Source organism: Lichenostomus cassidix, chromosome 5, assembly GCF_008360975.1.
Source record: "Lichenostomus cassidix isolate B80296 chromosome 5, HeHo_3.0, whole genome shotgun sequence".
Taxonomy (NCBI): Eukaryota; Metazoa; Chordata; class Aves; order Passeriformes; family Meliphagidae; genus Lichenostomus; species Lichenostomus cassidix.
This window is the reverse complement of record NC_139486.1, coordinates 40,549,067-40,575,118: the sequence shown is the minus strand read 5'-3', so window position 1 is coordinate 40,575,118 and position 26,052 is coordinate 40,549,067. Positions and strand designations below refer to the sequence as shown.

General features: G+C 37.5%; 1 protein-coding gene across 3 annotated transcripts in view; it reads left to right on the top strand.

Annotated features, from left to right (window-relative positions):
• The window catches only part of EXT2 (exostosin glycosyltransferase 2), a 74,740-nt gene that overhangs the window by 37,466 nt on the left and 11,222 nt on the right, over positions 1-26,052 (top strand). For all 3 annotated transcript variants that reach the window (XR_014852676.1, XM_085062625.1, XM_085062626.1), the window contains 3 exons: positions 6,699-6,888; positions 18,768-18,934; positions 25,888-26,031. Coding sequence is in view for 2 of the 3 variants with exons in the window: in XM_085062625.1 (XP_084918751.1) it covers positions 6,699-6,888; positions 18,768-18,934; positions 25,888-26,031 (501 nt within the window). In the remaining variant the exon portion in view is untranslated. The remainder of the gene's footprint in view (positions 1-6,698; positions 6,889-18,767; positions 18,935-25,887; positions 26,032-26,052) is intronic.

The window sequence follows — 26,052 nt, the reverse complement described above, 5'->3', positions numbered from 1 at the left end:
CACCTGCAAAGTAAGATTGGTAGGCTTCTCTTTGCTTTTTATTTTAGCTCAGATACTTCAAAATAGGAATTAAGACATATCTGCAAGCATAATAATGATGTTGTTTTTACTGCAAAATTGCACTGATTGGGGGATGGCTGTTACCTTGTACAGTCAGTGTGGAAATGATACTTAAAATTTGTGAAGCATACTGATCTGCACATGGATGAGCTTTATTCTGGTTCCTGAGATATTTCTCAAGTCTCAACACAAAGAAACATCTGCCTTGTGTTGAATTTGTAGTTTCCCAAACACTTTAAACCACTACAGTAGGTACTGCTGCCCAAAGAAGCAGTCCTGCACTTTTCTACAGTTGGATAACAGTTTCTTTTTTCATGTGCTACCTTCTTTTTGGTTTTTCTATTTCACTTGTAGTAAATTAGCCAAAATAATGTTCCTCATATAAAACATACCAAGCAAAAGAAAAAAAAGTGGGGGTGTGTGCAAGGGAGGGACTGGGTGGCTGGAAAGCTGGTTTTCTTGGCATTAGTTTGGCTTATATTGGCTCAAAATATTAGTAAGACTGTTGCCTGAGTATCTTCACCACAGTGTGGATCCAGCAGTGGTACAGGAGAGCGTTTTTCCAGGAGGGAGTATAAGGTACTTAGAAGATAAATGCATATACAGTTAATTCCATACTTAGTACATTGCACTGGGGAAGTGATCCAAGCAGTTTTATGTGTTTTTATGGGCTGACTGAACCCTGTTGGCCTTCCTAAAGAAAAAAGTTACAAAGTAGGTTATTTTTCAACTTACTCACTGTCCTGTTGAAGAAATGGAAGACTAGTAGCATGTAACGTGCTAATATATTATGGAATAATACTTCGAATTAAAGTGCACTAGGAGATATTTCCTCCTTTTAATGAAGAGGAGCAAATCAAATCCTTTTGAGGGCCTGAAATTCATTGCTGGATTGCTTGAGTCCTTTATATCTCAGTCAGTCTCTTTCTGCAAGTATGGGAGTTTAATGTCTTTTGTATTTTTTGGCCCCAACCATTATCCATTAGGCAGAAGCAATCAGTTACATCCAAGTAAGCCAGAAAATGACCGATTCTACAGTGTGCGTTTTGATGGTTACCCGTTTTGGCTGGGTTAGAAATAATGGCTTGGGTTCGAGATGTGATCTGTTACCTTCAATAAAGTACTTTGTTATGATCTAATAGAGGTAAATTACTTCCTCACTTATACTTCATTGTAGATTGTTTAAATTCCCCTCTTTGCCTCATACCTCACTAACATATATGGTTTTCTGAAAAATGAGTAAGACAGGGTTCCAGAATTCTTCAGCTGCTTTTGTTGAAATTCTTTCAAGCCTGTTTATAATGTAGACCTATGAAACATTAGAGGGTTTTTTTTTGTCAGGGGCTGCTTTTGAGCTCTGACCTTGGATGATACAAACCAGAGTTTAATAATCACTTGAGAATATCAGTATGTGAACAATAAACATACCAGATTTCATTTCTTCCAGTGAGGCAGAAAACAGCACCATCATTTGGTTTAAACTAAAATAGCAAAATTATCTTAGTGCCCCAAATGCCATTCATTTAGCAAAACCTAAGTAGGATGTTAATTTACAAATACTTTGTGGGTCCTGCCAATTACTAGGCACTTGACACTTGTTAAGAAGTTAAACTATTCCTAACCTCTTTGACTAGTATTTTATAGTCCTCAGTTTACAGATAATGCTACTGTTATAACTATACTTCCATCCTAGTACCATATGTCATTTTCAAAGCATTAAGCAAATATTGGCACTTTCTTGTTTACATGTAAATGAGAACAAGCTAGCACTTTTCTGGGCAGTGCGCATTTGGTATGTTTTCCACTGAACAAGATTAGATTTCTGTTCCTGCTGTATTTTCCAGTTACTTGTGTGATGGTTTGAATCAGCTGGATGAAATCTTACTTTATTTATTATGCTAGAAGAGAGGTGTTCTTTTTTATCTTAAATAAATTTCAGTTTATTGATTTTTTTTTTTGTGTTGGTATTATGAACAGGTTGAATATCCTCACGTATGCAGCTGTAAATATTGGTATTTTTATGTGAGTGTGAAACAAGATATAACAGTTGTTTCTTTAATTTACCTGTCCAGAGGTTAAGATTCTTTTCTTACACAGTGAATTATTCTACAGTAGATAGAAATTCCTGTCTGTCTTGTGGCTAATTTTTTTCTTGAGGAGTGTTTATGATCTTCATTAAAACATGTAAAGGTGGCCGCTGCAACTTGGTTTGGGATTCTGTTGAGTGTAACACTATGGTTGGCTCTGGACAAGTAGAGAGGGTTAATTCCTTTGGTTTTACCCTGTGACCACTTGAGGATGGGAAGCATGATGAAATACTTTCTCAAAGTATTGAATAGGAACTTACCATAAATAATTGGAGAAAAATAGAATAAATCAAGGCTTTTTTGGTCTGGTAATTCATAATTGAAACCACATTGAGGTTAGATTGATATTAAGAACAACCCAGCTTAAAAAGCCTTGACCATGGGGGCTGGGGATATATCTCTGTTTTGCTTAGATGTATAGAAGAACTGCTTAGCTACTGAGTTCAACACACTGCTGTCCTTACCTCTGTGCTTTTAAAAGACAGTGAGTTGTTGTTCAGACTATGTGGTTTCACTAATATGTAGTTTACAACAAGCAGGCTAGGTGTTGAGAATAAAATACATAGGGAGGAAAACTCACTGTCTTGTTTGTAGGAGCAGTGAAATTTTATCCTTTTTGAGTGCTGTTGCTGAGTTTACCTACTAAATGATAGCTGGGAAGTTCTTGATTCTTCTTTAACAGCGAAGATCTTGCACAACCTCGTTTTCCCAGAGACCATTCTGTGGTGTAGTTTCTAGTGTGTCTGCTGTATCTTTTTTCAAGTCTCTTTCAATGGTGCACAACCAATTAAGAAGTTTTGGGGTAGGATCGAGTCTTAGTTATCTCTGGTATTTTACCAATGTCTTTGAGGCTCTGTAGCATTTAAATATTAGGATTGTCCATTTCTCAGTCCAGTTGTGTTCACCGATGTTCTGAAGCACCTATCTCCCTTCTGTATCCTGCTAAGAAAGGTCTGTTTCAAACTCGTCTGCAAAGTTGAACCTGAAGACTCCACATCAAGTCCAGTCTGAAGCCTCCCACATAATGAGAATTCAGCTTCTTTGATACCTTGTTCTTAATGTATTTATTTTTCTTAAAATAGAATCAGGTTGTTTTTAATGACCAAGGGGGACGACAATATTTGATCTAGCTATAGTAAAGGAAGGTGCCTTGTTTCTAAGGCATTATTATACATACACGTTTGTAGAAAGTGTGCACAGCACAGCTGCAGCAGTCTGAATGCTTATATGTATACATCACCATTCCTGACTTCTCCTCTCTTCCAGCTTCAGGAGATTCCTAAGTTTGTACTGTCACTCATGTCCCACTACTTTGGATTTTGATATGAACTGCAAAAAGCTGTCAGACAATTCAGACTGCTAGGCTTAAGTGACATGAAATTACTCTTAGGAAACTAACATTAGAATTTGATCCTTTTTACCCACAAAATGATTCACAGCAAGTAATCTATTAATCTTGGATTAATTATCCTGGCTCTTCTAATGATATTAGCTGGGAGGGTGATAGTGAAGTGTTGTCTTATCCATAGTGGAGTGTCAGCACTTTGTCAAAGAAAAGTGATGGATGATCAATCTACTGTTGCTGTTTGTTCTCCTCTCTGAGAGTGAAAGTTCCTGTGAATTTCCATCAAGAATGTTAATAAAGATGGGAATGGAGCAAATGTGCCTTCATCACTTGGTTGCTTGAGCACTGACTGAGAGAACCCATCCCTGTGTCATTAGCCATTTCATGCTTTGCTGCCATAATGGAGATTTAATTAGGTTGCTGTTGTATTAATTGCCTGTATGGTTTGCTTTTCCCAAGCAGAAATCTGGAAGACTTTAGCAAATTATGGAGGCTTGAATTTGCCTGATTTCCTGCAGAAAGTGAGGTCAATAGGTCTGCGACTGTAGACACACTCTTCAGGCAGGCGGCAGGGGGTTGGCTCTTAATGGCACTTGAGAGATGCTTAATTGCCTTTTTGAAATGTTTTTCTGAAATGAGAGGCATGATTCTCCCATCCATTAGTGTGAGTCTGCAGGCTTTTCCCTTCCTCCATCATCCTTTAGTAGGTGCAGGAGCAAAACCTCCTTAAAAGTTGCCTTATTTTTCCTAAGTTATGACCAGCAGGGGAGAATTTTCATGCCTTTCTGAAAGTAGTAGAAATTAGAATTTGAGGAATGTACCTAAAACTTAAGTTTACAAGAGAAATTCATTACTATTTTAGGTACATATGCATGTGCTTGCACACATATGCACAATGTATTTCTTTCTGTAAGTACCTAAAATAGTCTTAGATTATGGAAAACGAATAACCCTTTTCAAAGGATATTATAGCAAGCAATTTGTTAGGAAGTGCTGTGGAAGGAGAGAAAAAGTTTCTAGAAAAACTTCAAATGGGAATCATTAATCTAGGTAGCAATTCTCACCCGTAAGTAATAAATAGAACATTGTCTGCAGATGGCTCTACCAGTTATTTCTTCTTGCAGGGCAGAAACATAGTATTTTCTTGGCACTCTGATTATGATGTTAAACCTCTGTTTCAAATATTAATGAAAAGAGGTTTCTGAGAGTTGTGTTAAGAAGCTGCTTGACATTACCAGGGTCATTCAGATAATAGCAGTCTTGGGGTGGGGGTTTTGTGGAAACAAGTCTGTAGTAAAGCTTTAATGAGGTGGATTATACTCTGGTAACATTTAGGTTGTGATTTGTTGTAGGAATTATTGAAGCTGCAGTGAAATCAGGGGGCTGTACCCATCTGCCACCAGTCATTTTGTACAGCTAGCAAAGTATGTAGAAAAGCTTTAGTTTCAGAAAATGTAATAATCTAAAAGCAGATTTGTCTCTGCACATGTCAGTTGCTGAAGTAATGGATGTATATTTTCTGAATCACTGAGTATGGTTTCACAGGTAGCCATGTCCCTTTCATGAACCAAAGCTCCATACTGTACCATTACTATTTCTACATTATCCTATTATTCCTCTTGGGTAAAAACTAGAACTTTGTGTTTTTCATTAGGATCCTCACAAACAGTTTAAGATGAATGCTGCTTTTACCAGACCTAATAAAGTGTGTGTAGCTGAAGGCCAGTCTGTCTCTCCAGCTATTTCAGGAAGTCTACTAAAGCATATTACTCCTACTGACAGATCCTTACCCGTAGACCATCCTGGACAAAAGAGTGTGCCAATGCTGTGCTTAACTTTTCCACCTCATATATTTATGCTCTCTTCAGTTTTGATTTGTTCATAGAAGGAAATCATATTCACGTCATACTTTTTTCTCCTTTACCAAAATGATCAAAACGTTATGATGTCTTTGTGTAAATAGGTTCTTTGTTCTCCTCATCCTTTAAGTCATTCTAATTGGAGAAGTCTAACCATTAAACAGGTGATTGATTGGTGTGTAAAGTAACCCAAAGATTAAATTGGGAAACAAAATTTCAATATTTAATTCCTACAAATATGATCTGGTGACTCTAAGTCTGTAAAACTTGCTTTACCCCTGATACAAGCAGGCTTATGGTATCAGTTTAGCTGGAGGATTTCACAGCATTTCTGCAAACTGCTGGCAGTTCCTAACCTCTTACCAGTGTTCATAGTTTTTACAGGCTAGGATTCAAAACTTCCTTGCAAAACAGCATCACTCAGTTTCTGCTTTCCCAACTCCCCTTTTCACCTTGTCTCAAAGGGTTTGGTTTTTCCCTTTGCTTCTCTGTCCAACCCCTGCTTGGAATCTCAGTTGGAATGGAAAAGTTGAGACTAAAATGCTGGAGTTTTCATTCTTGTCAAATGGTCCCTTCACTGCTTCCTCCCCCACGTTGTCAGTTCCAGAGGAGGTTGGCACATTCAGTGGGAATTTAGTTGTCTGTCTTTTGCTGTCTGGGCTGGCTTCTCTACACTGGCAGTGTATTCAAGTAAGACCTTTAAAGTCTTAAAAGGGATGCCCTAGTTAAAATTCACAAGGAGCAGATAACTCTCTGAAATTCATCTTTGCATCTCGTATTTTTTTTTTTTTAATGCAATAGGTGGGGGTTTTCCATCATTGAGCAAACTTTGTGGAAGCTAGTATATTATTCCTCTTCATACCTGCTTTTCCCCTTTTTGCTTGGGTGCATATTTTATGCCAAGTTTATGGTTTTGTTGCTTTGGTTTTGTTGTTAACACTCTTTCACTCTGAAATTGTAGTGCTGATTAAGTTTCTCTTTGTTTATTGAGTCCTGACTATACATATAAATGTCTTGAAATAGTGATTAGTAAATGAGAACTGAGCCATGCTGGGTTCAATTCATCTTGGTTTTCCTTCTCCAAAAATCTATCTGCCTCTTCCACTTTATTTTTTACCTTAACCCCTACTTGTTTGCAACATTACAGCTAGACAAAAAAAAATGAAATAATGAAGAGATTGGAATAAAGGTTTTGAGAAGTTGCTGAAGTCAGAATTGAAGAGTCAGCCTGCCTGATCTGAGCAAATTACAAATCTGATGGTTAGGGCCTGGCAGGATGAGTTACTCCCTGCTGTGATCATTTACTTAAATAAAATTGTTTTGCTGTTTTCTTGTTTTCCTTCACAGAAATGGAGCAGTGTGAGCAACCCACTCTTCCTTCCACTGATCCCACCTCAATCCCAAGGTTTCACAGCCATAGTTCTGACATATGACCGGGTAGAGAGCCTTTTCCGAGTCATCACGGAGGTGTCTAAAGTGCCTAGTCTATCCAAATTGTTGGTAGTCTGGAACAACCAGAATAAGAATCCACCAGAAGGTAAGAAGCCATGGGTGGGGAGGTGGTGGAGGAAGGTGAAACTGGGCATGGCATGTCTATTGACACCTGTTACAGAATGACCTCTCTTCTAGATCATTTATATTCCAGAAGTATTTCATGGTTCTTTCAAAATAATCAGTTCAAATTTTTGTGGCAATGTGTTTGAAAATGAAATAACAGAAGCCAAAGTAGATTATAATACAAAAAGCCTACCAGTGGTTGTGCTGCTAGCTTCTAAATCAAAAGTTACAAATACAGTATTATAGAAACATTTCTGTCCTTAATATTTTTGGGGGAAGTAGTAAGGAGGTGCCTATTTTTGATCTGTCAATACTGGTTTTGTTTCTCTGTAGACAGTCTCTTATCACAATGTATATACTACTGCTACTGGACTGTTTCTGGACTAAATGTGGTTCTAAGCAGCAAAGTAGTTTGAATGCTTGGGGTTATAAATAAGTGAATATTTTGTTTGATGGAATGAAAACTTGGGACATTTTGGGTGTCCAAAATGGAGTTTCCATACTACTAGAATATTGTGTGAAAATGCTAGTGCTTGCCCAGTAAGACAATACATAAGTGCCTTTTCTGAAATATTTCTCTTTCCAACACATTATGATATACTATGCTGCTCTTTATAGTATTTGAGTGAGTCTGGTGTTATCTGCATGGGTTTTAAATTGTTTTTTAATTTGTGCTTATTTTAAAATAAGGACACATTCACAGGCATTTTCCCAAGTTATTTAAATGTGTAGATTTCTGGAAGAAGGTTTGGTTTCAAAAGTGTATTAATGACTCCAGTGTGAATTCAGTGCTGTAAAACTCTCAATTACTAGTTGAATTTTCAGTAGCTGAGATGTGCTTTGCCAGCCTGGCATACTGCTGTATTGTATCCCATTGTGCCAGGACCTCAGTCTCAGGCTGCCCAGTGCTCACAGCTTGCTGCCTACATTTTCAAACCCAAGATCCTTATCCCATATTTTTTTGACTCCTTCCATGCAATGTCACTGCACGGTCCATGGGCTGCTCTGTGTCCAGCCTTCTTTCCCATCCCCAAGCTGCCTGTCTCATGAGACCATGCTGCTCCTAATCTTCTCCCAGATCCTTAGATGGAAACACAGGTCCTGACGTTAAAGAACTCCAATATGAAATCCCCATGGAGTAAATGGGAGATCTTGCCCCATGTAAAGGAAGCTAGCTAGGCTTGGCCTTTGGTAATCCTCTCCTGGGCTAGACAGACTCTCCAATGCTGCTCATTTTATTTCCATGCTTACTGTTCCCTAGGGTGACCTTCTTCAAGCTCTGAACACCAGTACTAAAATCCTGAGCATTGTGATAGGCAATTAAAGCCTCCTCTTCTCATTCTGGATTAAATACTGTAGATATAGTAGCTGTAAATGAGCCTGGTTCCTATGTGCTGTACATATGGGTCTGTCATTCTGATCTGAAAATGTGGGGATTTTGTGGGACAAGAAATGTTGCCTTCTAGGAATACATCTTCCAAAAAATACTGTATGGTGGATTCTTGTGTCTTCTGTAGTGAATGAAGTGTGTTGTTAGGATTTCACTTTGTAATTCACTTTTCAGAGGCTTCAACTGCTGCTGTGTTCTACTCTTCAAGGTTAGTTATTCTGCATAGCAGCAAAGTAGAAATTAATCCCTGACCACTTGTCTCAATTTACCATCTCATAAGAGCCCCTCAGAGGCAAGCTAATGCTACCAATCACTTGGCTCATTTGCCATTTTGGCATCTTGCTCCAGCTTAAAGCAGAGTAGCTTTATTGTTTACTTTAAAAAGTGTTCTTTATTACTTCTGGGATAAATACCTCAAGTTTAGCCACTTATTAAATGTTTTGCAGCCCTTTAGAGTAAAAATTGTGTATAAATTGGTAACAAAAGGAATTTTTGCAGTAAGCAATTCTTTTCTAAAAGCAAAAATGCTTAGTGATATATACAGTTACGTGATCATGTAATGTGGGTGAATTTAACCCAAATGAATTGTTTCCACATTTCCTTCAAGTGAGTCTGAGATACAGGAGAGTTAAAGCAAATAGATCATTCCAATGACCTTTTCTTTTCAATCATTGTGTTAATCTTGAAAATTATAGTATGTTAATTTTTTTTCTGCCTCTACTACCACTAAATCATAAACTAGTTTAAAAAAAACCAGGTCTTTGCCTGTAGAGCTTAAAATTGTGGACTTGAGACCACAGTTGAAAGCATAAGCACTTATATCCTTGCATTAGCCTAAGCATTGCATTGAAGCAAATAACTATTTGTTTTTAGTGTCCCTTGTCCCTTTATTGCTGTTACAACCATTGTAATCTCTTGGCCTATGGCTAGAGAGAGGTCAGTTTGATTAAATTAACTTGTTTTATTCCAGGTCCATGCAGGGCATTCCACTTGGCTCTTCAGCCAGCCTCTCGTTCACTCTGTCTATTAGTGATCCTAATCCTCGGACTTCAAAGCTTCTGCTGTTTATAGCCTGTTAAAGCCAGGAAGTTTCTGATGGATTAGAACAAGGAATGAGTTTGAAGTTTGTAATGTGCACCACTGTCACTGATAAAGTCTAGTTTATTACCCTACAGTAGTATCTGCACTTTTATGGCTATTCATTTTTAATTGGTTGTAGTAAAGCAGAGGTGCTTAACCTTCTAGAGCATCGAGTGCTGCATTTCTCGGCCCTTTACACATAAGGGACATGTTTTGGTACAGAAGCAGATCTTGACTTTTGTCATTACAACTCTTCATGAGTTCATTTACTTTTGCATGTGTAAGTGGGAGGGCTGGGTGAAGAACATCCAAATTGCCTTCCTTAGTGAGTATGTGTGCTAAATTAGGAATTGGATTTAGGTTTCCTGGGATGCAGCTGGCAGAGTGCCACACAAGTGGCATGTGACCTCTCCTTTCTTTCCATGTCAACACCAGAAAAATATTATAACTGAAAATATTATTGTGATCAAAACAATGCGTATTGGGAATAGAGGGAATCGGGAATCTCTCCATACCAATGGAAAGTTTTAAAGTACATGCAAATTCTGAATATAATATTAGTATTTTGTTTTGGGGGGTTTGGTTTTTTTGTGGATTGGGGTTTTGCTTTGTTGTTTTGTTTTGGTTTTTTTGTTTCTTTTTTTTTTTTGTGAATGCCATGCACTTGCAATAATGCCTTTATGTAATGAAACTCATGACTTAGAAGGAAAAATGAATAAAAATTAAATATGCTAAATATTGTACAAGATTTAAGATCATGGAATCACAGGTGGTTACTGCCATCAGTACTGCTGAGCATCCCAGCTAAGAGGCTGTTGCTGAGCTCGGCTGCTGTGCACTGGTAACAGGTGTGGGGAGTGAGCAAGATGGATGGAAACAAACTCCTTTCAAACCTAGGCCTCCCAGGGCAGATGCAGCTCTGATGTGACAGAAATTTTTTGTTATGCTGGCTGGCAAAAAGATAAGCAGCTAAGAGGGCAATGGATTAATTAAACTCTTGACTGGAAATTTTTCAACCAAACAGCATGTAAAAAGATAAAGTTGGAGAACTACATGTATATGGGCTAGATATCAGTAGCAATTTGAAGACTGTTTTTTTCCTTAGTCCTAAGAGTTTGCAAGGATCATTTTTTAATTTAATGTTTGAGAGCTATCTTTGGAAGTCTGAACTCATGGTTCTTTAGAATTTTCTTTAGAATCAGTGAAAAGAAACAAGATAACTCTATGAGCAACACAGATGTCTTGTGCAAAGACATAAGAGTTTGAAGTTTACAGAGTGTTTTTGACGGTAAAAATATTAAATCTTATATGTGAAATAGCAGAAAGAAAGTATCACATGCAATCATGATTTTAATCTGGAACCTTAAAGCATTATAGAATCAGCTGATTATCTTAAATATTTGCTGCATGTAGGGTGATCTCTGCTATGTGTCTTTGGCTGAGTTTTGAATATTTTCTCCACCATCCATTGTATGCAAGAAGCCCATTGAGGCAGCAGTAATGTCAGGAGGCCCTTGACTGTGTGTATAATATTAATAAAAATATTAAAAACTTTGAAATATTATGGGAAGAAAACAATTATTTTTTTCCTCACTCACTCTGCATCAATTAAAATAAACATTGTGGTCCAAGTGCCTGATGCTGGGAATATTTGTGTAGAAATTATGATTTTCTCCATCAGCCAAATACTTTTTTCCTTTCATTTGTGTTATTCTAAATTGCTATTTCTTAAATTCAAGAGAATAGTCTGTGGTAGAAATTTCCACCAACATTTGTTTCAGACAAGTGAAGCAATCAATCACTTTGTCTATCACATAAACTGTATTACAATGTATAAATTCATTAGTTAGTAAATATGCAACAAACTACAAATCATGTGTGGTAGCTTGATTCCTTTTTAGGTTCAGTTTTATGCAAATGAAAAGTATATTTTAAAGAATGTGTATTTTCTGTGGAGTTGTGCATCCTGGAGCTAAGTTGCTAATAAACTTGTTATATTGTATTATTGAAATATTAATCTTTGTATTTCTATTTGATGCTGTTAGTGGACAATATTGATATAAGCTGTTGTGGATAAAGGAAGTGAGTGTCCTTTCAATTGCTATATCTTTAAGAAAGTACTATCTCTATAAAAGATTAATAAAACCATCTTCAGTGACAGGTTTGGAGTTTTTTGCATACTGTACCTTTAGTAGTCAGCACTGGTAGGAATGTTTTTTATAACTTCTTTTTAAGTTTTGAATTAACTTGGCTTCTTAATGATGGACTTAATGCCATTTTCCTCGATTAGCTAGAAAACTAATCCATAGTGATTTCAGTCTTCCATAAGTCATTTTACAAACATTTTGCAGTATTATTTCCTAAGGCAGTCTAGAAAGTTAGCCTATCAAGCCCTTCTTAACAAAACTGGGCCTTAAATAGTGTCCTAGAAAGAAATATTCTGTTCTGTTATATTCAAGAGGAATTCTGTGCATTTCTGCAGAACAATATAAACACTGTAATGTAGGTAGAAAGCACTTGTTTTGAACTCTGAACAGACTTTTTCGCTTAGACATTATGGAAGGAATTCTGCTAACAAGTAGAGGTGACATGCTTGCTGTTGTTGTTTCTGACAGATTTTTGAAACTTCAGACTGCAGCTAAATTCTGTCATTCAGTATTAGAGACTGAAAAAGTATTAATTAGGTTTCATCAACAATGTTCAGTTAGTTGCATTCATGCAAACTACTGTAGACCAGCTAGAATGAGCATCAGATAAGAGCTTCTACAAAAGTTCAGGTATGAGAATTGAGTGTGCTGCATGGGATTCTGTGCAACTGCAGGTACAAACAGAGCATGTTTAGAGATGTTTTCTTCCAGTTTTTTATTGGTGTTTGTCTACCTTGCACAACTTTTGGACAGGTTTTTCCTTTTTATATTTCCAAATGGGATCTGTAGAAGTTTTGGGAAGTCAGAGCATAGTATGAATTAATACTCTGGACCTAGGTTATCACTAGTCATAAGATATTCTTAGCTTGTTACTGAGGCAGTAAAGCAGAATGTTTGTACAAATGCCTTTGTATGAGTCATCAAAATGCTGTGATTTTAGCCAATAAGTGGATATTTTTTTAATTTGTCATATTGCTCTTAATACTGGCAAGCATTCAGTTCTTACCATCAGGAGTGTACACTGTATTTCCAGCTCCTCATTATCCTTACCTGCTGCTTCCAATTGCAAATGCAGCAAACCATCTGCATTCGAGTATCACATGCTAGTTTTTGAACTTCATACTACTTAGAAGTGTGTCCCAGGAATATTGGTTAGCTCTGTACAACAGCTGTACTTATTCTCATTTTCCCTAGATTGAGTGTTGAAACTGGGAATGGATGATTAATACACAGAGCAAGTAATTTCCTTTGTAAATACACTTCTGTCTGCTGACAAGATTGACAATAATGTGTGTGCTGCAAAAGGACTTCTTCAGATGTGATTAACTTCCCAGTTTCTCAGAAGCAAGGATACAGAGAATGGTGCTGTTTAACAGCATGATGATGTGTCCTGGTTCCGGCCAGGACAGAGTTCATTTTTGCAGTAGCCAGGAGGGACCATGGCCAGACACAGATACGACTCTGCACCATCTCACTATTCTGTACTACCTCAGTCATTGTGGGGGGAAGGGAGTCTCTTCCAAGGAGAAGGGTTTCCTTCTGGTTGAGAAAACTTGGTGGAAGGAACTGTCTGGTACTGTCTATTGTTGGGTTTTTTCTGCATGAATAATTTCTTTTCTTGTACCCTGTTGTTAGTACTGTTGCTGCTAGAGTTCATTTTCTTATCTTATTGCATTTTCCAGTAAGTTGTTTTCACCTCAACTTGTGATCTTTGCTGTTTGTGCCTCTAATTCTCCTCCTCTCCATCCTTCTGCAGTGGGAGTGGGAAATGGAAAAAGAGTGAGCGAGAGAGACGTGTGGTTTGGAGAGTCCCGATGGGTGTACTGAGTTGGGGAGTGCCATTCCCAAATCATGACATAGTGCCATTTCTCTTTGAAAAGAAATAATACATTCCATAGAAATATTGTGCTCTATTATTTTTAATGATCCCCCTTTCATGTATGATGTAACAGTTCATTCAGTGCTGAGAAACAGGGCTGGATTTCAGGCTAAGAAATCATTTTTATATACGAGAACCCTGCAAGCTTATGTTAGTTACATTTTCATTACAAACATCTGATCAAAAGCCTAGGGAAGTGTGGAAAGTAAGAGAGGTGTTTTGTGTTTGAGGGTATTCCTTTAGGTTATAATGAAGTTGCCTCTTTCTCATGATTGTCCTCCCTTCTCTTATTTACATGTCTCATGTGATTCACTGGCAGTTGTAGCTGAGAAATGCATAATTAGAGGATGGGATTTTTGCTGCTGTTTTATATGTGTTTTAATGGGGAATGTAACTATTGCATTTTTTTATCCTACAGTTTAAGTCATCTTGAAATCATGCTTGAAAAATTTGCTGTGAGATGTGGACTTAAGGGTGGAATTGTGGGCTGGCCAGAAACACAGCCATGTATGTGGTTGTTTGGGTCTGTAAGCTCACCATAAGAGGGAGCTGTGTTTGGCAAAGTTGAGAAACTACTGATTTTCTATTTTCTGTGGGCATCTCCAGCGATGACTGCATCAGTAGCCCTAAAAAGAACATTGTACTAAGTGTGACCTGAGTCATTACCAGAGAGCAAGATAAGTGTTATTCAAACATTCTTCTCTCTTGATTGTTTCAGTATGATGTACAACAGGAAGTGCCTGTCATTCTCTTCAGAATCCATATATACATAGACTTGTATTCACTCCAGTGAGCTTTATTTCCATAATTTGCTTCTATTTTCTGCTGCATCACAGGGTCCTCACTGACTTTTAAGAAAGTAAGAGTAGTCCCCAGTCCAAACATGCATTTTTACTTTTGTATGCCTAAAGGATCTCATGCCATGATGTGAGATCTTGTTAAGCTTCTTTTTTCTTTGTCATACTCTCTTAAAGGATGCAGTGCTGTCTCACTGTAAGAATAAAGTTTGTGCTTTTACCTCGGTTATAACAAAGTCTAGTAAACTGAGAATTTCCTCCATATATGTCTTGCTAGCGCTGAGGTTTCTCAGAACTTTCCAAGCAGTGTCTGAAAATTCAAAGTGTGATATTACAGCAGTGGCACACCCTGTTTCTGGCTGTTCTTTAAGTACAGATACTTTTCTTTTGTGGTCCTTTAAAAATATAGGCAGTTTTAATCTTTCTGATGGATTCTAAAATTTTGACTTCTGATGTGACTGTTGTCTTTTATATGTATGTTCTAGAGTTCCTGTGGCAGAGCTAATTTGTAATACTTGGATCTGTCAGTGGAGCCTGCTATCCTTTATGATAATCCATTTTGCCCAGGCTGCTAAAGTGGTTACCCAGGTGTCATTGTGTCACAACATCTCCCATATGCTTCCATCTCTGTAGGGGAATCAACCTGCAGTATCAAATCAGCCTCTAGGCAGCAAGTAGCCTTGTGCATTTTTGCATGCTGCAGAGTAACTGGTACCCTAATGTCTTATTCAAGGTTTCTCCAAAATGCTTATATTTTCTTTTCATTAATCTAAGACTAAATTCAGAAACTTTATATTATGTTTCTCAAAGCACAAATATTTGACAGTAACATACCCGTTGTTGAGAACTGGTCGTTTTGAGAGACTTTCCAAGACCTTAGTAAATCATGTGGATTTAAGAGGATTTGCTGACATCTGAGATGCGTGCTGATTATAATTAGATTACATCTTCATTTTTCATAGACTTTTCATTACTTTTTCTTCTGTAACCATTTTTATGCAAGTGCCATGTCTGTTAGTAAGCTATCAAGTAGTTGATTTTTCTGAAGAGCTGGAAGTTTAAAGCTTATATGTGTGCTTGTTTTTCTGAGTTACTGTTTTTTGATCCTAGTAATTTTTCGGTTTCAACTTTTGTTTCAGTATATTCCTGCACTTTGTTGCAATTTAGTTGTTTTTTGAACATGCAGTAGACATGGAAAGAAGACCAAATAAAAGAATACTTAACGTGTAAAGTGTAAACTTTAATGCTACATATAAATACAAATTAACAAATGCATGCATACCTATGGCAATTCTGCTTTCTGCTGAAACACTTGTAACAGCCGAGTATTTTTGGGACCTATCAGGCTGCTTAAAATTATTTTATACCAATTCTGGGGTTCCATTTGGGTAATTATAGGCAATTACCCACAGATCTTTAAGTACTTTGCAAACGTTACACAGGCTGTAGTCTTTAAGAGGCAATAATATGTGTCTTTGTGAGGTACCTGTAAATGTCTTACAGATAGGTACTTACATGTTGTATGGTAAATCAGTAATAAAGCAGTGAATAGAATCAAGAGTATTGATTTGCAATAAACAGTTCCAGTCATTCAGTGTTACTGCCTCCTGATGACTACAATGACTAGTAAGCTGAAAATTTAGGAATTTCAGTGGTGTCCTGCTGGAATCATCATTTCAGATTATGATTTATGCAGGGCTTTCAAAGACCTTACAATGCTGAGAATAAAAGGAGCTCATAACGCTATAATTGGAATCAATGCTCTTGAACATTTTTGTAGTAGCCCCAAGGAACTTGCTGTATCTCTCCAGTTGGTGCCTGACCATGACTTCCATTGGAGTCCATCAGTAATGGAATTGAACCCTTCCAACTGGCTACTGGGGGATAGTCAATACCACAAGCCACTCAAGTGTGTTAGGACCAATGCCTTATGCCTTCTAGTAGAAGAACCAGAGGCAAGTGAAATAGGACAAGAACGTGCATATGTGTCAAATAAAGACCATGGTCTACAAGACCACACAGATAAAGGTAGATTTTACAGACATTTTTTCAATCTCACAGGAAAAACCTCAGGGTAAGAAACTGAATACTGAATACAAATTTTGCCAGTAAATATCACTTGGTATTTCTTCGTCTTTTTTTTTTGGCCACCCATGCATGCCAATCCTGCTTTCTAAAATACAGCTCCAACAAAAACTGGCTTTTGAAGACTTGCTGTGGTTTGGAAATACTGCTTTGTTTTCCCAAGTGAAGCAGTGTTCAGACTCTGGTGTCTTTAAGCAGTGTGCAGATTTGTGGGGTTTTTGAGTGTTGTGTGAGCTGTTAAATCTGAGAGTACCAGTGGCAATGAGGATGTGGACACTTGCCTGAGAGCAAATTTTACTTGTACATGTGGGAATGAAGCAGCTTTTCATCTTTTCTGGGACTGTCTTCTTACTGCGATAGACTGACAGTGGAAAGAGTGCGAAACTGTCTCGGAGGCAGACCTGATTCTGGGTTGTATTGGAATTGGAAGTGTGTATATAATTGTATCCCATTATTTTTGGTGTTGTCTGTCAGCCAGCATTCTTCAGATCCTTCTGCTGAGAACAATTTCAGAATTTGATCATATATTGTTGTTGAAAAACTTAAAGCATTTTCTGAGGTTAGGACTTCTCTTAGGACGGTGGCTTTTTTATTGACATCTATTTTAACTTCCACTTTTCATTCTCAAAACACAAACAAAAATCTTATTTCCTTATGCTCTTTTCTGAATTTCTGTATTTGCTTGTATACTAGGACATGTATTACCCATGTCCTAGTAGTTTATATTCAACCTTCCTATTCTTACCCTGGTGACAGTCAACAATCCCACTGTTCATAGTGTTTGGGGCAGGATGTGCAGTAAGACCTTCTGGGTTGACCTGTAAGTCATGAGTCACCACATTGCCTTTCTTTTCAATCCAGTGACTTCTGACTTGACTGCATCTTCTATAATAACACCCAGTCTTGTTGAAAGACAAGACGTACAGAACCAACTGCTGTCCTTTTTAACTTCTGCCAGAGGTTAACCACTGTTACTGTTAAAAATGTCTGCCTTATTTATACTTTGAATTTGCCTGACTTTAGATTCCAGTCATTGTTTTTTGTTATGTCTTTCTCCAGTTTGTTGAAGACACATGGAATTTTTCTTCTTGTGTAGGTGCTTGTACATGTTAATCAAATTCACTTTTTGTTCCTTCTTTTAGTAAACTAAACAGATTGATCTCCATGTTCTACCAAAAGGCATTTTCTCCCGACCTCAAATAACTCATGTGGTTCTTTCTGCACCATTTCTAGTGTTTTAACATGGTTTGAAATATAAAAACACCAGAATGAAACAGTATTTTAGCATCTTTCTCTTTATGTCTGCATACAGGTACAATTGCCCTACCCTCTGCCCCCATTTCTTACAACGTACCCATCTATATGTACAAAAATGACATTAATCCATTTTGCCCCAGCAGCATGCTGAGAACTAATGTCTGCTCTTTCCCTTTAATCCTTTTCAGAAGCTGCTTTTAGGGAAAAAGTTGTCTTGGTCCTAGTGTTTAACTGTGTATCAAGTTATGTCCATGTGTTTTTTGTTCAAATGCATCTAGTTTATAGTCAGTCATATAGACTTTAGTAAGCTCTGTATGACCTTATTGTCCTCACTATTTTTCATGTCTCCAGGCTTTGTGTCATTTGCAAATTGCACTGGCAGTTTGTATGTTTCAGACATGAAAATTTCAGTGGCTTCAGGCCCAGTATCACTTCCTGTAGATTCCACTTACTACAGAATCACAGAATGGCTAAGCTTGGAAGGGACTTCTGGAGATCAGCTGTCCAAACCCCCTCTCAAGCAGAATCATCTCAAGCAGATTGAGCAGAACCATCTCCAGATGGCTTTCAAGTATCTTGAAGAGTGGAGATTTCAGTACCTCACTGGGCAACCTGTGTTAGTGCTTAGTCACACTCACTCTGAAAAAGTCTCTCCTGATGTTTAGAGGGAACCTCGTTTTTCTGTTTGTGCCCTGTGACTTAGGACTTTGAAGATAAAAGGAATTGCTGAGACACAGAATCTCCTACTTAACAGTCAATAGTGCTAAACATTTAATTGATATAATAAAATTTATTCTCAGCCTTTGATAGAATTAACATTCTTAGCCAAATTCTTTATGACCCCAGAGTTGCTGTCAAGAGTCCCTAGATTGTATACTGCTGCTTCAAATAGTTTTAGTTGCATTTGAGGGAAGTATCTTTTCTTGCTGTGCCTCCTAGCTCACACTTGCTCTGTGAGTATTGCACGTTGCTGTTTTGTGCAAGCTATCCCCTGTGTAACTGTCCATGAAGCTCTTTGTATAGAGCTACAGAGGGAAATGTAGCTGAGCTTCTGTCTCTTGCCTTTATGTACTCTTGTGTTTGCCAAACTGAAACAGGTGTAAATCCTCCATTAAGAAGTGTTTGTTTAGATGTGAAGGAAAAAAAAGTGAAAAGTAACTAAGATGGATATGCAGACTCAGAAGTATAATATTGAATTCTGTTTCTTTTAACTTTTCTCTCTAGATTCCCTCTGGCCAAAGATTCGTGTTCCCCTGAAAGTTGTTAGGACTGCAGAAAATAAACTTAGCAACCGCTTCTTCCCTTATGATGAGATTGAAACAGAAGCAGTGTTGGCTATTGATGATGATATCATTATGCTAACCTCAGATGAACTCCAGTTTGGCTATGAGGTAAGAGAATTGGTTTTTTCCCCATCTCTTAGGCTGTCCAATTCAACATTGTATGTGTATATGAAGTGGAGGAACCACTGCACAAACTGCTGATTCAGATTGTTGCATCTCCCTTTACCGTTCAATGCTGGCTGAAATAATTTTACAGATAATAATTACTTTATGGAAAAGGTAAGAGGTTTTCAGTAACTGGCAGAGTGATGCCAAGAGACTCCAGAAAATGTTATGTAATTGGTGTAGTGGAAGCAGTCTGAAGACTGAACTGCATTCTTAACAGCTTCAGTTTTCAGATAAATCAGAAGTGCTAGCCAAGTGAACATGTCTTGATGGACAAGACAAGTTTCAGAGATTAAGTGTTGGGAGCAGAGAAGGCCTCTTGAGGACATGCCGAAGTTAAGGTGAAGTGCAATGAAAAGAGGAACTGAAGAATTTCAAGGAGGGGACACATGGATCATGTGTTCGAAATGGCAAGGCTTCAACAGCTGCTGTAGTAATGAGGGTATGGACAAATAGAAAGTTTGTACTTCCCATGGCAGTACAAAGAGGTGACAGTCTTCATAGGTACTTAAATTGTTTGTTAAAAGTACACTTAAAGCACTTTTGTCTTCCTTCCAAAACTCTTTTGTATTAGGTAATTTTTGTCTTCTATTTATATTTGAGTGTATGACACAGTCCATAATCTGACATTACTGTTATGTGTGTGTATTTAAGACAAAAATGCTGTATTTCTAAATAAATCAGAAACATTAGAAAACGTAATTCCATATTTTAAGAAAATTTTAACTTTAAAAAAGTTTAAATTATTTAGTCACACCTGTACATGCATTATCAATAGCAAAACAGCACTGGGCTTTGTATGTGAGAGAACATGAAGCTGTTACGTAAGCTGAATGCAATGATGAAAACTGCTTCTCTAAGGTGAAGAAAGCTAACAAAATGTGCTAGTTGTCTAAGTTTTAGCAATCTTAAGTGCAGTGAATATGAGACAATATTTTTAAAAAATACATTAGAAGTATTTCTTTAACATGTGTAAAAGAATGTGGTAAAATTTTATGTGGTAAAATATGGCTCTTTCTCCCTCTTGAGTAAAAGAGAAAGTAGCAAGTAACAAGCTTTTGGACTCCAGAAATGTCTTGTGATGATATAGGTATGCTGAAATAATAACAAAGATGTTAGGTAGTGGAGACAGAGGTTTAATCTATCATATGTGTCTCCAGAAAGGAAGTACTTCCCTTGCCAGGTTAAGAATAGTGGGTTAATACATGAAGTGTGAAAGATGGAATGAAGAAAAGACAACTGAAGGAAGGGGGTTTTGGCTACATAGAATTTCTCTATACTTTGTTGTCTACACTGGATGTTTTAAAGCACTGTACTGCAACAGCAGAGTGATCAAGTGGTGGCAGTTCTGGAAGCTGACCTGGTTTTGACTGCTGATGCTTATAACTACTAGTTTTTGGGGGAGATCTGATGGGATGAAAGATAGCAGATCCATATGCATGCTGCATAAATCCTTGCTCCATTTACAGTTTGATATCCATTTTCATAAAGCTGTCTCAAAGAAGGTGACTAAGAGTAAGTAGGGACTTACTGAAGTCACCTAAGTGGCTGTGTAAGTAGTTCCAAATGAATTGCTGCTACTGGCAGAGCAGGCTTGAAGGGCTTTGAAGCAGAGATTCAAACTGCAGCTGAGTTCCAGCTGTGTCACCCAGAAGCTGTGCAAAGCAGAACCTTGGTGTTTGTGTGTCTGAACTGTTAACTTTAACACTCTCAATGGAGAATGTCTGTAACATCACATATATTGAGTCTGGTCACTCAGGACAGGATTAGCGTCATGAAAAACAAAAATAAAGCAAAGAAAAGCTGATGCAAATTCCCCTGTAGTTGGTGCAATTAAAGGACAGCTGGGACCTGCAACTGTTCATCCCCTAGGATAAAGTGCAACAGGTCTAGCTGTTTGGCTGTGCTGGCTCATTTATTGGTTTTGTGGTCATGTGCCTTGGTTGCAGGGACTGTGTAATAGTCCTTATATTCTGTGTGTGAATGTAACTGTTTGGATATGAGATTGTTAATTTGGCAGCCTGGAAACTATTTCTTTCGCAGTTTTTTGCATTTTATTGTAAATCCTATTCCTTTTTGATATGGGAAATTGAGCTTACTGCACAGTAAAAGTGATGGAAAATTAAAATGCCATATTGAGCAGATAGTTGTGACAAACCTGTGAGTAATTTGAGTCCTTATATTTCGAGTTTGGCTTTTCTCTGCCCCCTTCCCCCCTCCAATAAATGAATAGAAATGTCTTTGAATATAGAGACATAGAAAATTATTCTAGAAATACATAATTTTCCTCATACAGGGGGAGGTGATGTAATTCCTACTCTCTGGCACAGAAATCAGGGGCTGAAGATTGATCTTTCCTGTCCTTGAGTGTCTGTGACTTGCTTGACAGGCCTGAGCTGGCTCCCAGATGTTTAAATTGTCCTCAGCCTGTGATAATTTATTTATCTGTTTATGTGTGTTACCAGAAAAGTATCTCTCAAACTCTTGACTCATTTGCAGGGGAATCCAGAGGGAACAGTAGCAGCATATAATGTTACTGGAGAGTTTTCTTTTAAAAGTAGGTCTGCTTCTGCTTTGGTCATACAACAGGCTGGAAACGTGACATTCAGTAATTTTCTTTTCTCCTCCTGACATCCTTGAGACTTTACATTTAAACATGTGGCAAAAACCTCTCTGTCACAGACTTGTCTAAATGTATAGAGCAAACCTAAAAAAAAAAAAACCCAGAAAACTTTGATCTCTGTACACTTTCAGCCATAAAAAATTATAGTAACACTCAAAGTGTCAGACATTTTTTACTTGTTAAAAGTGAACTATTATGGTACAATGATTTATGACCATGCATAAATCTATTGAAGCAAGCAGAAAAATAGTCCCTGTGTGCTGCTGTATTAAGGTAGCAGAAGAATACTCATGACATTCTGACTTTGAAAAAAGTGCTTCTGTTAAGTTATATGACTTGGGACACTGGAAAAAAACTGTTATGTGTAGATAATTTTTTTCGCACTTACTGGACTTTGTTGCTTACAGAGAGAGTATCAGAGAGACCCAAGTAATGGAGCAAGTATTTAGATTATCATAATATTAAAAAATTAAAGCAGAACCATTGGCCACCTCTGAAGTGTTTGGTGTTTGAATACAAGACTGAAATCAAGTATTGTAACATTCCCACCTCTGTGTCTCAGCTGGTCTCAAGGCAGATGGCTGAGCATTAAGTAATTTCTTATGACATAATTATGCAGCACTTTGTCCTTACAGAGACAAAATATTTTCATTACAGCAATAATACAAATACTCTAAAGGAGGATTATTGCTCTGAGCCTATGTTTTTTGTTCATAAAATGTACTGTTTGGTACATTGCTAAGTTTGCATTTTTTCTGCTGAAAACTTTTGGCCTTCTGTTAGTAGATCTTTTTCTGTCTCAGAATTGTTTTTCAGTGCTTCATGTCTCTGGCATTCTTTAAAAAAAATCTACTCTCTGTTGAATTGCATATTTTACTAGGCTGAAATTGTTATGAAGTTTGAATGCCTTCTTTGGAGGAATTCTTCCATGACCATTTTGACTGTTAAAAGTTTAATTTTCAGCATTCCTTTGTAGGAGGAATATTATAACTCTGCTTAACAAAAGAATTATCCACTGCTGGCCACATTCACAGCTTTTCTTCAAATGGATGATATTTCACAAATTGTACATGTGTGAAACGTCACGTATCTTTTAATGGATTCTATGTTTACATTTTCCTTTGCTTTTTTTAGTAATAGCACAAGCCATTCCTTTGAGGACTGGGGGAGAATTAAGAATGGATTGGGCTCTGGGAGGCAGAAGGAGTACTGATAGGTTGAGTTTGTTTTCATTTGTAGAGGATAGTCACAGTTTCAGTCTTCAAATATCATCGTCTTTGCTTTGGAAATGCTGACTATTTTGCTGTTAATTAAATTGCTGAAATTGCATGTGACTTAATATACTCAACTGAATTTAATGCATAAATGTTTGAGAATGTTTTATAAAAGGAAATGCTTCTCTGTCCTTCTGGCTACATGGAGAATTAGCGGTTCTGAAGGCACAGCAAATTGCACAGAGTAGTTGAGGCTGTGAGACAGAAAAGAGCTCTGGAGATACGAGACTGGAGGGTGTTTTAGCTATGCTGTTTATGTCACTTGGGGAACTCGACTTGGAAACAAAATCACTATCATTTTCTTTTGGTTTTCCTTACAAGACTTTTAGTAAAACTACTAAGTCAAAACTTCTACTTGACATTTCATCTGGGAGATGCTTCATCCAAAAATATTTATTTTCAGGGTTGACTACCAGAGTCTTTGGAATGACTTGTCTGCAAAGAAGCATACCTCCTCTTCACTTGGCAATATGTTTTTCCTTGGATGTGTCCCTTACCAGTATTAAATCAGGCCATCCTTCTTAGTCTGAGAAAGCTAATAAGATCACTGGCTAAAATGGAATGTATTCCTAACAGACTAATAAATTACAGGCAACCATCAAACAAGAAAATGGACAGTAGTACAAAATAGAGAGTAGTATAAGAACCATTACCACTATTTTTATTCTGAAAGCTCCCTTATAAGCAGTAGCTGTATATATTAATTTTGGCACAAAACATATGTATGGATTTGGGCAATGAGCTGGATGGAGCCATTGGGAGCCTTTCCAGAAATTACCATTGAATGAGTTAGTGGTGAACATTATGAAAAAGCCAAGCTTTTCCATTGACTTTGAAAGCATTACTTTAAAAAGGAATCTTTGTTTAAAACACCAAAGTTATTTTTTAGATGCATCGAACTGACAATTTTCAGAGGCCAGAAATTTTTTTACAGGGTAGGGTTGAGACTTAGAGTGACACAAATAAATCTGTATGAGTAATGTGCATTGTAGTTGGCTTTTATTTTATGTCATTTGGACTCTTGAAGATGACACTAAGGGCAAAATCTAGAAGGAATATGAATCTAGGGTTCTGTGTTGAGAAGGCACTGCAATCCCGTGGGAAGCAGTAGCTGGCTTTAATCTTTCTTTCAGCTGCTGTTAATATGCATGCCATTTCCTCTACAGCAATTCTTAGCCCAGTACAGTGCAGATCTGTAGTGTTCTGTCAAATCCTTTGTTGAGCCTCAGTAGCTTTTGTGGTGGTGCCTTCCAACAGCTGGGAGATAGACATTTTATTATTCAGGTTTAAAACTAAATGATTAATTTTTTGAGTCTTGGAGAGTGAGGAATAAAATTTTGAGTGTCTTACATGTAGTTCTGTGTTCTTTATTAAGGTTTTTTCTATCATGTCAAAATAGATATTTCAAACTCTTGCTGGCTTGCCTGCCAAAAGTCTGTATTGTTTTAATTAGCTCGTGGCACCAACTTGTAAATGTCCTATGAATTCTCTTCCTTCAGTTCCAAGTTATCTCTGCTTTGAACAGCCCTCTGTGTTGGAGCATTGTCATATCTAAATACTATCCCAGTACTTGTGCCCTAGAACTGTCTAGAAAGATTGATTTCTGGATAAAATACAAGTCAAGGAGTCAGAAGATCTGGTTTCCATTCTTGTTTCCTGTATGATTTTTGGCAGGTTTCCTCATCTGGACATTTGAAATAATAACTGCTCTCATCATGGGATTCTGAAGCTCTATTAACTGACAGCAATAAAATGTGTTGAGATGTATAGATGAAAAGGTATATACTGATGCAAAATCACAGAAATGTAGATGCAGTAACTTAATGATGATTGTTTTATCATATTTACTTTGACAAAATACTTGCTCTATAGTCCTTGTAGTCCAAGCCTCCCAGCTGAAATGCACTGACACATGAAAAGTGCCCAGAGTGAACTTCTGATGAGGTGAGGTTTGCAGGATGGTGGAATTCTGGATAACACCTTCTTTACTGTACATTCAGCTGTAGGGTTTACTTGCCTTTTGTACAGACAGAGGAGTTTGGCTAGTGAAGTAATCCTTGGGGATTTTTGAGATACTTCGTTCTTGTTGTGGATCCTGCATACCAAACTTCCATTGTGTAAGCATCTGTTTGTTTATACACTGCCTACCTAAACTGGAAACTCCTGTAACCTAGCTATATGTTGAAGAGTCAAGACTCATGCTTCCAACAGACCCAGCAGTTATTTGGATTAAGGGACAAATTTTGAATAATTTGTCAGCAAATAATGCAGACAAACTGTATCTAGCAAGCAAATAGCATTCAGAACTCTCTAAATAATTATAATCCTTTCTCCCTTTTTCTCTAATGCAAAAATTGTCCATTATTTAATGTGGCCAGCAGTGTAGAGAACCGGGGTTGCGTTAATGATGCCCTTCTCCTTGTTCTTGTCTACTGTATTTGATCTTGTAGTCAGCTATAAAATAATGTATGGAGTGACAAGGATGGTATCTTGATTGTATCCAGCTGTTTGGAACAAGTCAAGGGCAAAGCGGCCTTCCATATAGCCAAGCACCCACTAAAGAATACCAGAAATATTAAAATTTAAGCCTGTTTCTGACAAAGGAAGCAGGTTGGTTAGATCCAAAGCCAGCTGTAAAAGTAGTTAGGTTGTAGTCATATCTACTGAATTTAACATCAAAAGTTTCATTTTAATCATGCTTGGGTTTAGTTAGGGTTAAAATCTTTTTGAATAGTCATTTGTATTTCTCTATAACAATTTAGTATTCCATTAGTGGCCTTTTGCTCTGGGATATGGCTTCTCTGAGTTGCAAGGCCCTTCCGACAAGCAGCTTGTGCTTTTTTGTGCTTCTTCCTGGCAACCTTTATTCCAAGAACTTGGACTTAGAAGAATATAAGTGATCTTTGCTCCACTGAAACTCTACCCTTCCGAGGCAGATGTGTTGCATTTGCTTTCTGTGCAGGCTTGGTTAACAGTGTGTCACGTTTTTTTCTCTTCAGGTCTGGCGTGAGTTCCCTGACCGGTTGGTTGGATATCCAGGCCGCCTGCATCTTTGGGACCATGAGATGAACAAATGGAAATATGAATCAGAGTGGACCAATGAAGTCTCGATGGTGCTCACTGGGGCAGCCTTTTATCACAAGGTAATAGGCAACTTGTACTGT